General features: G+C 45.2%; 1 protein-coding gene across 1 annotated transcript; it reads left to right on the top strand.

Annotated features, from left to right (window-relative positions):
• Nucleotides 1-4,788: 4,788 nt before the first annotated feature.
• SRP68 (signal recognition particle 68kDa) lies at nt 4,789-17,017 on the top strand. The gene is made up of 14 exons (XM_010003598.1): nt 4,789-4,870; nt 5,741-5,936; nt 7,054-7,136; nt 7,364-7,473; nt 8,030-8,112; nt 8,359-8,499; nt 12,204-12,302; nt 12,621-12,685; nt 12,984-13,143; nt 14,080-14,174; nt 14,405-14,534; nt 14,979-15,054; nt 15,902-15,954; nt 16,419-17,017. The coding sequence occupies exons 1-14, from the start codon at nt 4,809-4,811 to the stop codon at nt 16,644-16,646; spliced, it is 1,581 nt and encodes a 526-aa protein (XP_010001900.1). The 5' UTR covers nt 4,789-4,808; the 3' UTR covers nt 16,647-17,017.
• The last annotated feature ends 1,254 nt before the right edge of the window (nt 17,018-18,271 follow it).

Raw genomic sequence — 18,271 nt, 5'->3', positions numbered from 1 at the left:
GATGTGCTGGATGGAAATCATGGAGTGGTGCTCTTGTGGGTCACCTTCTGTCACAAAGTGCTTGTTACAGGAACCTGCAGCAAGACCAGGAATGTGTTGCAAAACTGAGTGGAAAGTAAGGCCCTGAATACTTCCCAAAAGCTCTTTCTGTGAGGTTCAGTGTGTTTTGAAAGCAGTTGGATTGTGGGAGCTGTGTCAGAACTTCTCAGTGTCCTGTCCCTCTCCTGAGAGATGGGACGTGTGAGGGCAGGAAGACTCTCCAGTTCTGCCAAGGAAACTGTCACAGGTGTGACTGGGGGGTGGTGTAGTGTAGATAGGGCAGGCAGTTTTCTTACCCTAGATGTGCCTGTTGGTGTAGCTGATGATCCTGAAAGGAGCTCTGGTGATAGCAAGACCCTGTTGTCTGTCAGAAGAGGTGCTCATGGGGCACCCTCATGCCATAAAGCTCTGGAGGAGCAGTGGGGTCAGGAAGCCTTTTAGGACCATCCATTCTCTCAGCTGTGTGTTCTTAGGAGGCTTTTGGCTGCCTCACTGATCCACGTGTGCTGGCTTAATGGCACCTGTGGCCTTCCATTCCCTGGGGGCAGCAGGAGGGGCCAGACTGTCCTGTCAACCTGCCTTAACACCAGTCCCAGTCCTGCAGATCGTGAAGGAGTCCCAGCAGCAGCACGGTTTGCGCCACGGAGACTTCCAGAGGTACAGGTCAGTGAACAGCCTGGGTGCCCTGGAGTTCCTACTGGGACTGGCCTTGCTTCATTTCACATGTAAACTCTTTGTGACAGCCAACAAAAATGGTCTGCTGAGTAAATCCCCCTTGGCAGGTTGCTTCCTGTAGAGCAACACGTGCTTATTTTTTTTCCACTCATGTGCTGTGACTGTTCCACTGAGGAGGGCACAGCCTGGCTCTTGTTTCTCCATTGCCCTTTCAGATCTTCTTTGTTAACACCTCACTGGTAATCACTGTACTCCTTCAGAACTGAGTGTTTTATAAACATGAAGCAACAGGGCAGTAAGGGAAACATCCTTCTGATCTAGGGAGGGTTTTTTCACCAGAGAGGGCAATGATAGAGCAAGGGGTAATGGTTTTAAACTGAAAGAGGGGAGATCTAAGTTAGACATCAGGAAGAAATTCTTGACCAAGAGGGTAGGAAGGCACTGGAACAGGTTGCCCAGGGAGGTTGTGGAAGCCCCATCTCTGGAGGTGTTCAAGGCTGGATGAGGCTTGTGCAGCCTGGTCTGATGGGAGGTGTTCCTGCTCATAGCAGGGGGGTTGGAACCTGATGATCTTTAAGGTCCCTTCCAACCTTCCCCATTCCATGAATTTCAGCATCAGGAATTACTTCATGTCTCCTTACCTTGCTTCTATTCTGTTACCACTGGTTTACAGGTAGTTTCTGATCTCCCTCTTCCTGTATGTCATATATGAAGCTCTTAGTTGTTAAAATGTTTCCTGTCAGAGCCTTTAGTCCTTTTTTTTTGCTGGTTGGAGAGAACAAGAAACAGAAACAAAGTTGGGTTTTGTCTTTTCTTTAGGGGTTATTGCTCCCGTAGGCTGAGGAGGCTCCGGAAAACTCTCAACTTCAAGATGGGAAACAGGCACAAGTTCACTGGGAAGAAAGTCACTGAAGAGATTCTCTCAGACAACAGGTACAGTTACTGGATGGGAATGAGCATGCAGTGCACCAGTAGTTAGCTTCTTTCATGTGAGTGTGGTGGAAAACTGTTCTGTACAAGGTCTAAGGAAATAGTTCTTCTCAGAGATGTGTGTTGTTGGTATTAATAAAAGATTAAAATTCAGACCACAGTGCAGGGGGAAGAGGTGCTGCTCAGATCCTGCTCCATCATGTGAACAGGAATAAGGAGCAGCAACAGCCAGTTCCTTCACTCATAGTTGCTAACATGGGTTCTTTTCATAATCAGTGAATTACTTGGATATTAAAGAGGAGATGCTTATTAAGATCTGTTGCATGGCAGCCATGTGAGTGCTGGGAACATAAATGGTGTAGCCAGCAGGGTTGTGGCTGGAGACATCCTGTCCCTTTGAACAGAAATACTGGATTGCCAGTTTCACTTGGATGTTCAGAATTTGGCAGAATGCTTGTCTGATAGAATATGTGGAAAACAGCCAGGATCTTGGGCTCATTTCCCATCTTTTAAAAACACTTGAAATCTCTGCTGTCTCCACCTGTTTTGTTGAGAAGCCAGATGCTCTGTAGCATGAGGGCAAGTAGACACCTTCACCCTTATTGAAACAGTCTGACCTATAATCATTAATCTCTTGACAATGTCTGCCATGCTATGGAGAGATACCAAATCCTCTTCCTCAGTTGGGTAATTGCATTTCTGTAGTGAAAACAGAGCAGAAAACAGGAATAACATGACTTGGTGTGCATAAAGCGTTAAGAAATAAAAGCACCTACCTTTTATTAAACAAGCTGGGCTTTTGGTACAACTCACCTGCTATAACAGCTTGTTGGAATGCCCTTATTTTGTCATCAATCTTACCCTGCCCCTCAGGTACTTGCTGTTGATCCTGATGGATGCAGAGAGGGCCTGGAGTTATGCCATGCAGCTGAAGCAGGAGGCAAACACGGAGCCTCGCAAGCGGTTCCACTTGCTGTCTCGCCTGCGCAAAGCGGTGAAACATGCTGAGGAGCTGGAGCGACTCTGTGAGAGCAACAGGGTGGATGCCAAGACAAAGCTGGAAGCCCAGGTAATGACTGACACTGTGATCCTGTTTCACAGTAAAAAACTGAACAGGGAACCTTGGGATTTTTGGTGAGGACACTATTCTGGTCGAGCAATAGTTGATCAAAATGGTCTGATTCTCAAAACTGGTTGGTGTCGCCATTTGAATGGCTTGGGTTGTTTCACAGTAAAAAACTGAACAGGGAACCTTAGGATTTTTGGTGAGGACACTATTCTCGTCGAGCAATGGTTGATCAAAATGGTCTGATTCTCAAAGTGGTTGGTGTCGCCATTTGAATGGCTGTTTTTAGTGCAGCTGCTGGGATTGTAGGAATAAACAGTGGCACCAGCCTGGTGTTGAGAAGTAGTTGACTACAGGCTGAAAGTTGGGGCTGTTCAGCCTGGAGAAGAGGGTGGAAAAAAAAATGCTCAGAAGACTCTGATGTACAAACTTCTAAAGCTTATGACTTAGCAAAAACTGTCTGGTGAAATCTCTAAAGAGTATTTTATGTGTATACCTCGAGAGAGACAGGTGCCTCCATATATGTATTCATGAACATATATACATAGTAATGTATGCACACAGACATGTGTATACACCAAATGGACTGGAGAAAGAGACTGTTTTCCTTCATCAGTTCGAGGTTTAGCTCTGTGTAAATAGAGATGCCTGAGTAATCTGGTGGCCTTCTACAACAAGGCTACAGAGATGGTGGATGGTGGCAGAGCAAATGACGTCATCTGCCTAGATTTGCACAAGGCCTTTGACGCTGTCCCACATGACATCCTGGTCTCTAAACTGACAAGGCATGGATTTGACAGGTGGACCACTCAGTGAATAAGTAATTGGCTGAATGGTTGTACCCAGGGAGTTGTGGTCAGTGGTTCAGTGTCCAAGTGGAGACAAGTGATGAGTGGTGTTCCTCAGGGGTCAGTACTGGGACCAGTGCTATTTCACATCTTTGTTAGAGACATGGATGGTGGGATTGAGCATATCCTCAGCAAGTTTGTTGACAATAAAAAGCTGTATGGAATAATTAACACCCTAGAGGGAAGGGATGCCATCCAGAGGGACCTTGACAGGCAGGAATGGTGAGCCAAGTGCCAAGTGTAAGGTCTTGCTCCTTGGTAGGCGTAACCGCAGTCAAAAATGCAGGTTGGGGTGAGAATGGCTGGAGAGCAGTTCTGAGAAAAAGAGTCTGGGGGGGGTAGTAGTTGAGAAGCTTGACATGAGCCACTAGTGTGTGCTGGAGCCCAGAGAACAACTGCATCCTGGGCTGCATCAAAAGAAGTGTGGCCAGCAGGGCCAGGGAGGTGATTCTGCCCCTCTGCTCTGGTGAGACCCCACCTGGAGTCCTGTGTACAGCTCTGGTGCCCTCAGCACAGGAAAGACATGGAGGTGTTGGAGAGGGTCCAGAAAAGGGCTACCAAGATGATCAATGGCCTGGAGCACCTCTGCTATGAAGACTGGCTGAGAGAGTTGAGGCTATTAAGCCTAGAGAAGAGAAGGCTCCAAGGAGACCTTATAACAGCCTTCCAGTACATGAAAGGGGTCTACAGGAAAGCTGGGGAGGGGCTGTTCATTAGAGAAGGCAGTGATAGGACAAGGGGTAACTGTTTTAAACTGAAAGAGGGGAGATTTTAGGTTAGACATCAGGAAGGAATTCTTCACCATGAGGGTACTAAGGTGCTGGAATAGGTTGCCCAGGGAGGTTCTGGAAGCCCCATCTCTGGAGGTGTTCAAGGCTGGATGAGGCTTGTGCAGCCTGGTCTGATGGGAGGTGTTCCTGCTCATAGCAGGGGGGTTGGAACCTGATGATCTTTAAGGTCCCTTCCAACCTTCCCCATTCCATGAATTTCAGCATCAGGAATTACTTCATGTCTCCTTACCTTGCTTCTATTCTGTTACCACTGGTTTACAGGTAGTTTCTGATCTCCCTCTTCCTGTATGTCATATATGAAGCTCTTAGTTGTTAAAATGTTTCCTGTCAGAGCCTTTAGTCCTTTTTTTTTGCTGGTTGGAGAGAACAAGAAACAGAAACAAAGTTGGGTTTTGTCTTTTCTTTAGGGGTTATTGCTCCCGTAGGCTGAGGAGGCTCCGGAAAACTCTCAACTTCAAGATGGGAAACAGGCACAAGTTCACTGGGAAGAAAGTCACTGAAGAGATTCTCTCAGACAACAGGTACAGTTACTGGATGGGAATGAGCATGCAGTGCACCAGTAGTTAGCTTCTTTCATGTGAGTGTGGTGGAAAACTGTTCTGTACAAGGTCTAAGGAAATAGTTCTTCTCAGAGATGTGTGTTGTTGGTATTAATAAAAGATTAAAATTCAGACCACAGTGCAGGGGGAAGAGGTGCTGCTCAGATCCTGCTCCATCATGTGAACAGGAATAAGGAGCAGCAACAGCCAGTTCCTTCACTCATAGTTGCTAACATGGGTTCTTTTCATAATCAGTGAATTACTTGGATATTAAAGAGGAGATGCTTATTAAGATCTGTTGCATGGCAGCCATGTGAGTGCTGGGAACATAAATGGTGTAGCCAGCAGGGTTGTGGCTGGAGACATCCTGTCCCTTTGAACAGAAATACTGGATTGCCAGTTTCACTTGGATGTTCAGAATTTGGCAGAATGCTTGTCTGATAGAATATGTGGAAAACAGCCAGGATCTTGGGCTCATTTCCCATCTTTTAAAAACACTTGAAATCTCTGCTGTCTCCACCTGTTTTGTTGAGAAGCCAGATGCTCTGTAGCATGAGGGCAAGTAGACACCTTCACCCTTATTGAAACAGTCTGACCTATAATCATTAATCTCTTGACAATGTCTGCCATGCTATGGAGAGATACCAAATCCTCTTCCTCAGTTGGGTAATTGCATTTCTGTAGTGAAAACAGAGCAGAAAACAGGAATAACATGACTTGGTGTGCATAAAGCGTTAAGAAATAAAAGCACCTACCTTTTATTAAACAAGCTGGGCTTTTGGTACAACTCACCTGCTATAACAGCTTGTTGGAATGCCCTTATTTTGTCATCAATCTTACCCTGCCCCTCAGGTACTTGCTGTTGATCCTGATGGATGCAGAGAGGGCCTGGAGTTATGCCATGCAGCTGAAGCAGGAGGCAAACACGGAGCCTCGCAAGCGGTTCCACTTGCTGTCTCGCCTGCGCAAAGCGGTGAAACATGCTGAGGAGCTGGAGCGACTCTGTGAGAGCAACAGGGTGGATGCCAAGACAAAGCTGGAAGCCCAGGTAATGACTGACACTGTGATCCTGTTTCACAGTAAAAAACTGAACAGGGAACCTTGGGATTTTTGGTGAGGACACTATTCTGGTCGAGCAATAGTTGATCAAAATGGTCTGATTCTCAAAACTGGTTGGTGTCGCCATTTGAATGGCTGTTTTTAGTGCAGCTGCTGGGATTGTAGGAATAAACAGTGGCACCAGCCTGGTGTTGAGAAGTAGTTGACTACAGGCTGAAAGTTGGGGCTGTTCAGCCTGGAGAAGAGAAGGCTCCAGGGAGACCTTAGAGCAGCTTCCAGTGCCTGAAGGGGCTCCAGGAAAGCTGGGGAGGGGCTTGGGACAAGGGCAGGGAGGGATGGGACGAGGGGGAATGGATTGAAACTGGAAGAGAAGAGATTTAGGTTGGAGATCAGGAGGAGATTCTTTAGTGTGAGGGTGGTGAGAGCCTGGCCCAGACTGCCCAGGGAAGCTGTGGCTGCCCCATCCCTGGCAGTGTTGAAGGGCAGGTTGGATGAGGTTTGGAGCAACCTGGGCTGGTGGGAGGTGTCCCTGCCCATGCAGGGGGTTGGAACTTGATGATCTTTAAGGTCCCTTCCAACCCAAACCATTCTATGATTGTATGATTATGATGATGAAGTGTATCCAATGATTGTCCCTGCTTTGAAGAGCAATACATTTAACAAAATTAAAAAAGAATGAGAGTAAGATGATGCAACACATCCTGAGAATCTGTTTATTTATTATCAATACCCTAAAGTAGCCACCTAGAACACAAGACTTGTGCCTTTGCTGTCTGGAACACAAAAAGCAGCTGTGTTGTGACACCAGCCTCTCTGAACAAGGGGCTGCAGTGATGCTCAATTCAAACTGCCATTTTGTAGCTCATTGCTGGAAGAAGTTTAGTGACATCCATGGGCCATGGGGATTGCATAGCAAGCAAGAAAAATCTTTCATCTCCTTAGAAATATAGCAATGTCAGTTCAAATAAAAAAGGGAGGTGGTTGATAACCCCTGATCCAAATCAGTTGTCTGCTGTGGGAAGGCAAAGGAGAAGGTTTCATGCTAAAGGTTGTTCAAACCAGGCTGTGGGTCCCAGGGAATGAACTTGCCCCTGCTCTGTTCGCAGGCATACATGGCTTACCTCACAGGAATGCTTCGTTTTGAACACCAGGAGTGGAAGGCAGCAATGGAGGCTTTCAACAAATGCAAGTGAGTTTCCCCCACTTCCCCAGCTTCATGCAGTAAATAGTGTTGGATCAGTCTGGTAAGTTTATGTCCTGTAGGTAGAGCAGCTCTTTCCTTAATTGTACACTTAAATGGGAGGTACTACTGCAGAAACAGCATCCTCCAGAGTAGAGATACAAACTTTTCCCTTAAAAAACAACCTTTCACAAACCAGCACATACTGCAGTGTTGATATTGATTCTTTGCTGTAGGACCATATATGAAAAACTGGCCAATGCTTTCACAGAAGAACAAGCTGTGCTGTATAACCAGCGTGTGGAGGAGATCTCACCCAACATTCGTTACTGTGCCTACAATATTGGTAAGGAAAGGGGGGCACCTCATCTCCAGCAAAGAGCAGGGCTTGTTCACAGGAAAGAAGTCTTGAGTTGATAGTTAATTGGGTATTGGGAGCAGTTTCTTCACCCAAAGGGTTGCTAGGCCCTGGCACAGACTGCCCAGGGCAGTGAGTGATGGAGTCACCATCCCTGAAGGGATTTAAAAGCCATGTAGATGTGGGGCTTGAGAACATGGTTTAGTGGTGGGCTTGGCAGTGCTGGGGTAATGGTTGGACTTGATCTTAAAGGTCTTTTCCAACTAAAATGGTTCCCTGGTTAAATACTGGTTTGGGCAAATTCTGCACACATTCTGTGTAAGCTTAGCAGTGGAGAAGTGTACTCATTTTGCAACTGTGTGTGTGGTTTTGTGTAAAAAGAAAAAATACCAGTTTGCTTATGCAGTCAGAATGAAAATTTAAATTTAATGTTATCCCCTTTGTCCCCAAATTGCCAGTGTAAAATCTAATGGTCAGCATTTCTGTATGAAAATAATTTGTGAACTCAGCTGGAAAGGTGATCTTGATGGGCTAATTCTCTCAGGTGACCAGTCTGCTATGAATGAGTTGATGCAGATGAGACTGAGGTCTGGTGGCACTGAAGGTCTTCTGGCAGAAAAACTGGAGGTAACTTATTTGCATGCTGGAATTTGAAAGATTCATGATCACTCTGTGGAGCATAAAGAACTGCTGCAACACACCATTAAGAGCCAAAACACATCAGGAGAGAGAACCCAGTCTGGGCTCTGTGAGAAACCACACTGTCCTAAAAAGCACTTTTGATTTCCAAATAGTCAAGTCTAATGTGAATTGGAAAGGTTCAGGTTTGGATACTTTGGAGTTCAGGCTCCTGAGTTCAGTCTTTCTCTCCAGGCACTGATCACCCAGACTCGAGCCAAGCAGGCAGCCACCATGAGTGAGGTGGAGTGGAGAGGAAGAACAGTTCCTGTCAAGATAGACAAAGTGAGGATCTTCTTGCTGGGGCTGGCTGACAATGAAGCAGCCATTGCTCAGGTAACCAGTTGCTCAGGTAACCAGAAGCCATCTCTGCTGCCAGTGTTCTGTCCTTTTTCCTTCAATGTGCAAGGTAAAGACCTGGACTAAAAGCTTTTGAATCATTTTTTCTTTTTTTTTCCCCCCAAACTTGGGGTTGGAAGATGAAAGTAAAAGTGGGAATGTTGGCTCTAACCCAGAGTTGAAGTGTCAGTTGGGGAGTGCTACCACCAGCTACCAAGTAGTAATCTTGGAGATCATAGGGGTTGGAAGGGACCTCTGAAGATCATCAAGTCCAACCTCTCTGATACAGAAGGAACACCTGGGGCAGGTACTACAGGAATGTGTCCAGATGGGTCTGGGAAGTCTGCAGAGAAGGAGGCTCCACCGGTCTGGAAAGTCTGCAGAGAAGGAGGCTCCACAAGCTTTCTGGGGAACCTGTCCCAGGGCTCTGTCACCCTCACAGTAAAGAAGTTTCTCCTCATGTTGAGGTGGAACTTCTGTGTTGTAACTTGGTGCTGTTTCCCCTTGTCCTGTTACAGGCATCACTGAAAAGGGACTGGCCCATTCTTGACACCCACCCTTCAGATATTTATAGACATTAATAAGATCCCCTTTCAGTCTTCTCAAGACTAAAAAGCCCCAGGTCTCTCAACCTTAGATCTGTTCTGGGTATCACTGCTCTTGTGAATACTCTGTGGTGCCACCTTTCAGTGACAGGGTGATAACCATAATTTGTAAGTCACTGGAAAATTGAAGTTACAATTTGAAGAGTGTCTGGTTTTGAATTGCTGTTCTAACTTATTTAAGTATCTTTCTCCAATGCTTCAACTTCAGAGCAGTCAAAAGAAAAGATATCCATCAATCACATCTTTCCAGTAACAAAAAGCAGTTTGCAGGTGATGTGAGATTTACACCAGGTCTCCTCTTGACTTGCACAGATCCTGAGAAGCAGGAAGAGGATTGCTGACTGTCAGGATGTAAATCAGTTTCAAATGTTAACAGTTCTGAAACACCTGCAGTAGCACGTACTATGCATGTGTTCAGCATTGCAGCCAAGTTTTCCACATGGAACATTCATTTTTCTTGGAAATGGTGCCCAGGTGGTGTATTCTCCTTCCCAATGGCTGCACACAGCACACTTGCTGTTTGAAAAGGCAGTGAAAGGATCCTCAGTGACACTTGTTGCCACTGAAGGTGGGGCTTTTGCAGCAACAAAACCCATTTATCACCAGGACAATAATGTCAATACATAGAAATTGAAAGGATGACATGAAAAGCCCACAAGGCAGGTGGGCAAGAGCAGGAGATAGTGTTAAGAAGAGTGTGAGTGGGATACAATAGGATGTGGTTGGGTAGGAAACAAACTCATGAACTGTGTGTTGCTGAATTTATGTTTTCAGGCAGTACAGGAGCGTGGCCACCAGGTGGAAGTGCAGCTTAGAGCCCAGTGTCCCTTTTAACTACCACCCTACCAGACCTTCAGTTGGACCTTTTCAGTTTAGTTGTAACCATCAAGCTGTGGCAGAACAGTGATCTGAGTTTGTTTTCATCTTGCTTTGTGTTCCTTGGAAGCTCTGAATAAACAGGGGAGTTTGGTGGCACCAGATCATAACTAACAATGGGAAGAGCTGCACACAGCAGCACTTACATTCCCAGAGGACTGAAACTTGGCTGTTTGGAAGCAGTTCTGCAGCTGCTGTGTCAGCTGTGAGGGGCAGTTCAGCTTTAGCCAAACACATTGTGGTTCCTGGGATCTTTGGCACCTTTCTGGGAGTCTTTGCTAAGTAGAAACCCCAGCAGTGCTCTTTGGGGTTTGATTAGAAGCAAACACAAATGTGTGTTTTGTGTAAAAAAAATGGAGATTCTCAGTGTAGTTACACCACTGCATTCAGGGTCTTTCTGGTAACTGGAGAAACAGAACAAATAAGCCAATCAACTGAAATATGAATCCAAGTTTAAAATTCCTTATGTCAGCCTCTTGTAGACCTGAATTCATGACTTCAAGGACTAGCCAGGCAGAAGTGAGAAGGCTAAAGGGCAGAGTGACAGAAGTGTGCTCCTCTCTGGCATTGCCTCAAGGATTCTGTGGTCATCTCTGATAACTAGGACTGTAGCAAAATTGGGTGATAATCACTTTCAGATATCATACACAGTGTTTTAGAACAAATTATAAATCAGAAGTGAGCATTCCTAGGCTTTCAGAAGTGGGTTCAGTGGGATCATTCCCCTTGATCCCTTTAAGATTAACCTGTGCTGTTGTACCAGGACTCTTAAATCAGCAGCCATAGCATTTGAATCTCAGTTTTCTGCTCTGATACCTCTGAAATGATCTGGTATCTCTCAAAGCAGAACATGTCTATTTATGCATAGAATTGGCTTAAACCTAGGGGTTTTTGCTCAGAAAGGAAAGCCTCAGTTTCATTGCACAGCCCAGCCCTTTCTCTGTTTGTGCTTGACTGATGATCTAGCCAGGTCTGTTTTCATTTTTGTGCATACAGTAAAATTGTTGTGCTCCTCTGGGTGAGGTTGAGAATGCTGCCAGACTAGTCTCTGGTTATTCTCAGCAGTTACTCCCACCTTAAAAATTCTTGCAGCAAATCTTAGGGAAAAAAAAACAACAACAAACAGCAGAACCCAAAAAACCCACCTTCATCTCAGGTCAAGATACATGTGGCTTTGTGAGAGGGTAAAAATAACATTCCTTAGTGGGTTTGCAGAGCTGAGAAGAGGCAGAGATTGTGGAGCTCTTAAAGAAGATCAACAAGCAAGCATGTTTTTAGACAGTTTATTCATTTGGACAGTTGCAAATTTGTTACAGCAAAGTTCATCTTGTGCTGTTACATGACATGGAAGTGATATTACCCAGTTCTGCTGCACTTCAGTCTCTCTTCTGATTGCTGAGGTTGGTTTTGGGGCAGTTTTAACAAATCAATAGAGTCTTGTGGTTCCCACCTGGGTTGTCTTCTCAGTCACCTGAATGGGAGTTGAGTTGGGCTTTGGGTGGGTTTTTCAGCTGGGTCCATGATATGCCAACCCACTTGGCAGAGATGAGGCTTCAGCTTGTTTTTTTAAAACTTGTTTTCAAGTTTTGCCTTTGAGGCAGGAGGGCAAAAGCTGCTTTGTTTTCGGACACAACTTGTCATGAGAGCAGCAGAGCCCTCAGTCACTCCTCTCCTCAAGTATAGGGTTACTTGAAAAAAATGCTTCAAACAAGCAGATTATTGCCTCTGTGAGCATTACTAGAGTGGGAGGGTAGAAAAGATAATCATCTATATGTTCTTACCACATGAGAAAAAGTCAAATCAGCATAACAAGAGCAGTCTGCTTTGGTAGTTTGCCAGCTCAGTAATGCTCAGCTCTTCTTCTGTTGCTGGGCCTTTCCCACAGTGCAGTCCAACCTCAGCTGTTCCTGGAGCAATGTGGGTGCCATCCTAGAAGGGAAATTGCTGGGAAGGTAGTTGTTGCAGGGGTGAGGGTCAGAACTGTGTGTGCTGGGCCTTCAGTGCTGCTAAATTCTGAGTCCTGGCCACATTCCCCACAATTTCTGGCAGTTTGTCCTCTAGAACGTCCTGCAGTCAGGTACAAATTGGGGTCCTAGCTGCCTGTGGGTCTTAAAGCAATAACTTGGGAGAAACTGAAACAGTCTTCTCAGTTAATTGTGGCATCATGGGATGCAAAATACAAAACTTCCTCATGGATATCTGTCTTTCCTTTGCTCCTAGGCAGAAGATGAGGAAACAAAGGAACGTCTGTTTGAGTCTTTGCTCAGTGAGTGCAGAGATGCCATTCAGGCTGTTCGGGAGGACCTGAAACCAGACCAGGTGAGCAGCAAGCAACAGTTCTTCTACTTCCAACAACACACTTGTTTCCTTGGGACTGATTCCTTATCATTAAACTTGCTTAACAATAAATGTGGCTGAGATTCTTGAATAAAAAGCTGCAAAAAAGTCTGTCACCTTTGGTTTTATACTCTTCACAACTGGAGAGGGTGAATAGCAGTGTGGAAGCCTTCATTCTTTTGCCTGGAAGTCTGTTGTAACATCCTTGTTGACCCAAACTTTGAGTTGTTCCTGATGTTTCCTTCCCTCTGTTGCCAGTTTTAGGTAAATCACACAGTATTTTGTCCCCATTTTCCACAGAAGCAGCGGGAACACTCTCTGGAAAACGATTCTGGGAAGGTGTCCAACATCCAGTATTTACACAGGTAATAGGCAATGGTTGTTGCCTGTACTAGTGTGAAGAAGTCATGCCCTTTATGGGTTTGTTTTATGGGGCTTTTTCTGCTCTAGCCTCCTCAGATCTCAGAGGATGGCTGCATGGATAAGGATCACATTCCTGCACCTTGCAAAACATTTTACTTCACTTTCCTCTTGACCTCTCCGATGTTTTTATCCACCCCGATCAGCTTAGACTGGGGTGGGGAGGAGGAGTTTGTTTGGCTGAACAAAGAGCAATACCTGAGCAGTCCTGACAGCCTGCTAATGGTGGCTTTCTCTTCCTAGTTACTTGACTTACATCAAGCTGTCCACAGCCATCAGACGCAACGAGAGCATGGCCAGGGCCCTGCAGAAGGCCCTGCTGCAGCAGCCACGTCCCGAGGAGGACGGGAAGCGCGCCCCGCGGCCCCAGGACCTGATCCGCCTCTACGACATCATCCTGCAGGTGCTGCTGGGGAAGGGGAGCTGGGTCTTCACACTGACTTGGGAGAGATTGGGGAGAAAAAGGGATTCTAGAAAACACAACCAGCTGCCCTGTGAAGGCTGAGGAGCAGCTGAGGATCTGCAGTTAAAAGGATCTGCAGTTAAAAGGTCATGGCGTGGTTGGATTGGAAAGGACCTTAAAGATCATCCAGTCCCACCCCCTGCATGGACAGGGACACCTCCCACCAGCCCAGGTTGCTCCAAGCCCCATCCAACCTGCCCTTCAACACTGCCAGGGATGGGGCAGCCACAGCTTCCCTGTTCCAGTGTCTCACCACCCTCACACTAAACAATTTCCTAATGTCTCACCTAAATCTCTCATTTTCCATTTTTAATCCATTACCCCTTGAAGATGTTCCACATCTACATGAAACATAAAGAAACCTTTCTAGTTGTGAACAGAAAGTGCTGCCTTTAGTTGTACACTCAAGTGCAGTTTAAAAAGACTTGTTTCTGGCTATTTTATGCAGCACCCTGATAGTTGCCCTGGTTTCTGCTGCAAAGAAAGTAGCAGCCAAGAATACTCAATGTACTTGCCCTTCATAAGCAGTTTCTCAGTTTCTTGCATAATTTTCTTATTAACTCTGGGAGGCTGTGGCTGAAGCAGTTGTGAATGGGAAAGGGAAATGCCTTATGGAATAATTACTCCATGTGAAATCTGAGGAGTCTTTGCCCTTCATTGCTTTTTGTGTCAGGAAATCTGGCCTGAGGGCAAACTTGCACAAAGTTTCAGTGAGTGTCCTTCACAAGGTTAGCATCCTGATAATTAAAAAACTGGAAACTATTCCCATGGGAGTGTATTGTTGACTTGCTAAAAGGGGCAGTTTTCTCTCAGTTCAGCAGATTCCAGAGGAAAACACTACCTGCATTTGTTACTCTTGACTCTTCTTTTGCACAGAACCTTGTGGAGCTGACACAGCTTCCTGGCCTAGAAGAGGACAAGAACTTCCAAAAAGAGATTGGATTGAAGACACTTGTGTACAAAGCTTACAGGTGACTGAGGATCAGCCAGGTTTTCTTTAGCAGGCATTAACATCTTCAGAGGTTGTTATTGTAAAATTCTTTGTGCTCTACAGTTTCCTCTCTCCTTCTGTGAAGTGCAGACTGGATGCTAAGGGGAAACTGGCCAGTGCTGCTTAGTAATATCTCCTGTGATCTGTCATTTTGAGTTGACAAAAGGTGTGGATAACAACATGTCAAGGATCCACTCTTCACTGTTGCAGGTGTTTCTTCATTGCACAGTCCTACGTCCTGGTAAAGAAATGGAGTGAAGCTCTTGTTTTGTATGAAAGGGTGTTGAAATATGCCCGTGAAGTTCAGGCAGGAGCTGGAGCTTACACCAACAGCTTGAAGGTAGGAGCCCAGTCTTGTGTGTAAGAGGCAGCTGAAGTTTATGAAAAAACTGTCCTGGTACTTATTGTCAATGAGGTGCCAGGCCATTACAATTCAAGACTGATCTTTAAGAAGGGAGAAGAGTAAAACAAGTGTGACTTCCTGACACATTATATCAGACATTTCCTAGCAATATGGAAGAGTTTCAGCTGGCCACTTGCTTTGGAGGAGACACAGACTTGCTGTAACATGTTGCTTCATGACAATTTCTCAGGTTTTCTCACATGTTCTATTTGAACAACTTCTGCAGTGCCTGAAGGACTGTGCTGTGGCTTTTCCTCTTCTAGGAAGGCCTATCAGCACTAGGACCTAGTTTCTTAGTTCTTACTTTGTCAGGTTTTACCTTGACCCCAGCTCTTAAACCTGCACATTTCAGGCTCTCGAATAATGTTCTTTAATCACCAGGAGCTGCCTGATGTTCAGGATCTGATCACTCAAGTCAATGCAGAGAAATACTCCTTGCAAGCAGCAGCTATATTAGGTGAGTTGCACAATTACACCAGAGCTCTTAACATCTCTTGAATATGCCCCTGCAGCTATTTTGTACCTTTTATTTCATTTCTGAAGTTCCAAATGTTTTTCCACTTCACTCTGATCTGTGTAGACTCTGGAAAACGTGGTTGTTTTTCTTCCTCCCCTCCCAGTTCTAACTTCTTCAAGCTGTGTGTAGTGCAGTTAGGTAACCAGTGACTAGACATTTGGCACCTTGCTCTCTGCCCAGAGATGTGGAAATGCTTCATGAGGATGTGCCCTTGTTTCAATAACCTGCACAGAACATTCTGCTTAGTGTTTAGTTGCTTTGCTACAAACAAGTTGGCCTTCCTCATCCCAGTTCTGCTTAGCTGGGAGCATTACTGAGAAGGAGGAACTAGTGATGTCCTGGTCTCTGTGGGTGTTGACCAGGTAAGGGGAACTTTGGAGGAATGGATGAACTTTGGGATTTCTTAGACTGCTGTTTTTGTTGTGCCTGCTTCTGGAATCCCAAGATAAATAAGGGTTTGCCTCATCTCCTATTGCCTCAATGTTGCTTTAACAGACCCCACTGGGATCTTCTCATCATCTGCTGCTTTGTGCTTAACTCAGATTCTGGGCTTCTTTCAGGACCTTCTCACAACAGTGTGAAGGAAAAGTTCTCTGCCACTGGAGAGAGTGTGTGGCCTGGAGATAAGCATGTGTGATCCTCTTAGTCTAGAAAACAAGTTGATTCTACTGAAAATACTGTCTTCCCTATCCCAGAAAGCAGGGTTCATAGCTCAGCTTAGGGGACAGCTGACTCCTACTTTCTCCCAAGTGACACTGATATTCTTTCCACTTCTCCCATTTTTCAGATGCAAATGATACTCATGAGGCTGAATCTCCATCTCAGGTCAAGGATGGCAAGGTAAGAGCTGAGAATTCAGGCAAATTCCAGTAGTGTTCTTAATGAGTGTTACCTCCAGCCTGTTAGCTGGCTGTCTTTACAACTCCAGGAATGTCATGCTGATTGGAGTGTGGTCAGGACTGGTCTATTAAAGAGTTTTCATGAGGCTTGGTTTCCTTCTGCAAGTCCTGAGGGTGCTTGGCAGGGTGGGGCTCCTCGGGGAGAAGCTGTTTGCAGCTTCTAGTGTGGCATCTTCATTTATTTTTTTTTAAATCTACCTTTCTCCCTGCACCTGGGGAGTTTTTCCAGACTTCCAGCAGTGATGCTGTGACATTTGTCCACCTTATCTTCAAGATGTACCCCCCAAAGGGAGTTTCAGCTTCTGTTGTGTCAGTTTTTTTGCTTAATCCTCTTCACTCCTTCGATCCTTGTCAGCTCTGATTTGACATGTGATTAATCTGTGTTCCTGCCTTGGTGTCTTTCAGCCACTCTCAGAACGGTTTGAGACTTTCTGTCTGGATCCTTCTCTTGTCAGCAAGCAAGTCAGCCTCGTGCACTTCCCTCCTGGCTTCCAGCCCATTCCATGCAAACCCCTGTTCTTTGACCTAGCCCTTAACCATGTTGCTTTTCCACCTCTGGAGGACAAGGTGGAGCAGAAGGCCAAGAGTGGCCTCACGGGATACATCAAGGGCATCTTTGGATTCAAAAGTTAACCAGGACCCCCTGAGGAACCAGAGGTTTTATTCTGTATTGAAAGAAAAGCTCCAAGAGGCTTTAGGACACAGATCCCTGCACCTGAAACCAACAGAGGGAAGTTTTGCCATCTTCTTCCCTGTGTTCTGTGTATATTCCCGTGCACTTGTCTTCTCTCCCAGTGTCTTGAAGACAAACAACCAGTTCAGAAATACACATGCACTCTATAAATAGCTGAAAATAATCTGGAGCACAGAGAAATCACATTCTGCTTTGGAGAAGATGGAGCTTGCTTGTGACCAGGGGCCTGTTCAGGGTTGGTACACATCTACTTACCATGGACCAGAGCTTTGGTATAACTTGGTTCATCCCTCTGCCCCATTATTTGACACTATAATTTGGTCTTTTGGTCTAGAAATCTGGTTGTGATGTGGAAACAGAGGCAAAAGTAGATGCAGAATTAAACCAGCAAGGTGAACTAAACCAGCTGCCTGCACGAGGGCTATGAAACAATAGCCAAGGGGGGTAACTTCTTCCCTTTCCACTCCCATTTTAAAGTCTCTGTATTAAAAAAAAAAAAAGTAACATTCAGAAATGACTAAATAGAGCCTCTTTCCTTACCAATAAGGATGGCAAACACCAAATATATTAATGGTTACCCAGTTGTGGTGGAGTAGAACCTGGATTTGTACTCTGGGCCAATAGGATCCTTCTTTGTTGATACGTGTTTTGTTAAATGCCTAAATACAGTATAGAACCTATTCCTACAAGGCTTTTCCTGGGAAACTGGCTTCATGGGTAGCTTTAGAAACAGCTACTTGCTCTTCATGGGAAGTTGGGTGTCTTGATGTTTGTTTTTTTTGTCTCTAATCTAAACCTTGTCTGAAAACAAGCTAGTTTTTTTCTGGACTTCATCTGTTGCTTTTTACTCGTCTTTGGATAGTAGGTAGACCTGAAATGAGGAATAAGCAACAGGAAATCAGTAGTTTTTTGAGTAGATTACCTCTGTCATGCCATGCAGCTGCTTTTTTGTTGGTTTTCTAAAGCACCCAGGTGCTTGGTGACAGGCACTTCAGAATGCGGGTAATTCCATAATCATCATTGAAATGGGGAAAAATAACACAGCACATGGGCAGAACTGTTCCTAAATAAAGTATTTGGAAGTTTCCACCAGCAGTGTTTGGATTTTCACTCAGTTTGTAGCTGGAAGGTGAAACAGCAGTTTGTTCTAGCTGCCTTAACTCTTCCCTGGTTGTCTTGAATTTGGGTTGTTTCTCCATGGGGTTAAAATGATTGGATTGTTGTTGTCATGGGAATGTTCCATGGAAGGTGCATGTCAGATGAATTAACAGTTCCCACTCTTTTAATATAAATGTTTGCTTCTTTGTTCCAAGTTGACCTGATTTGTGAGTTCTCAAAGTACAAAGCAGCTTTCCAGAGGACTCTGTGCTCAGAAAGAGGTTAGAGCAGGAGGAGGAACTTCTTTGTGTTTCATTTTTGCAACATGAAAACAAAACGGGAGTTTCTGGTGTTGTAGCTGATTCCATTTGCCCCTGGATGCCAGGGGGATTTCACAAGAGAAAGTGCAGAGCTGAAAGAAATGTGTGAGACTCTATTCATCAGATCAAATTTCTGGAAAGCAGGA

This window comes from Chaetura pelagica, unplaced genomic scaffold (genome assembly GCF_000747805.2).
Source record: "Chaetura pelagica isolate M959 unplaced genomic scaffold, ChaPel_1.0 scaffold468, whole genome shotgun sequence".
Classification (NCBI taxonomy): domain Eukaryota; kingdom Metazoa; phylum Chordata; class Aves; order Apodiformes; family Apodidae; genus Chaetura; species Chaetura pelagica.
The sequence above is the reverse complement of the archived record's forward strand: the minus strand, read 5'-3'. Positions and strand labels throughout refer to the sequence as shown.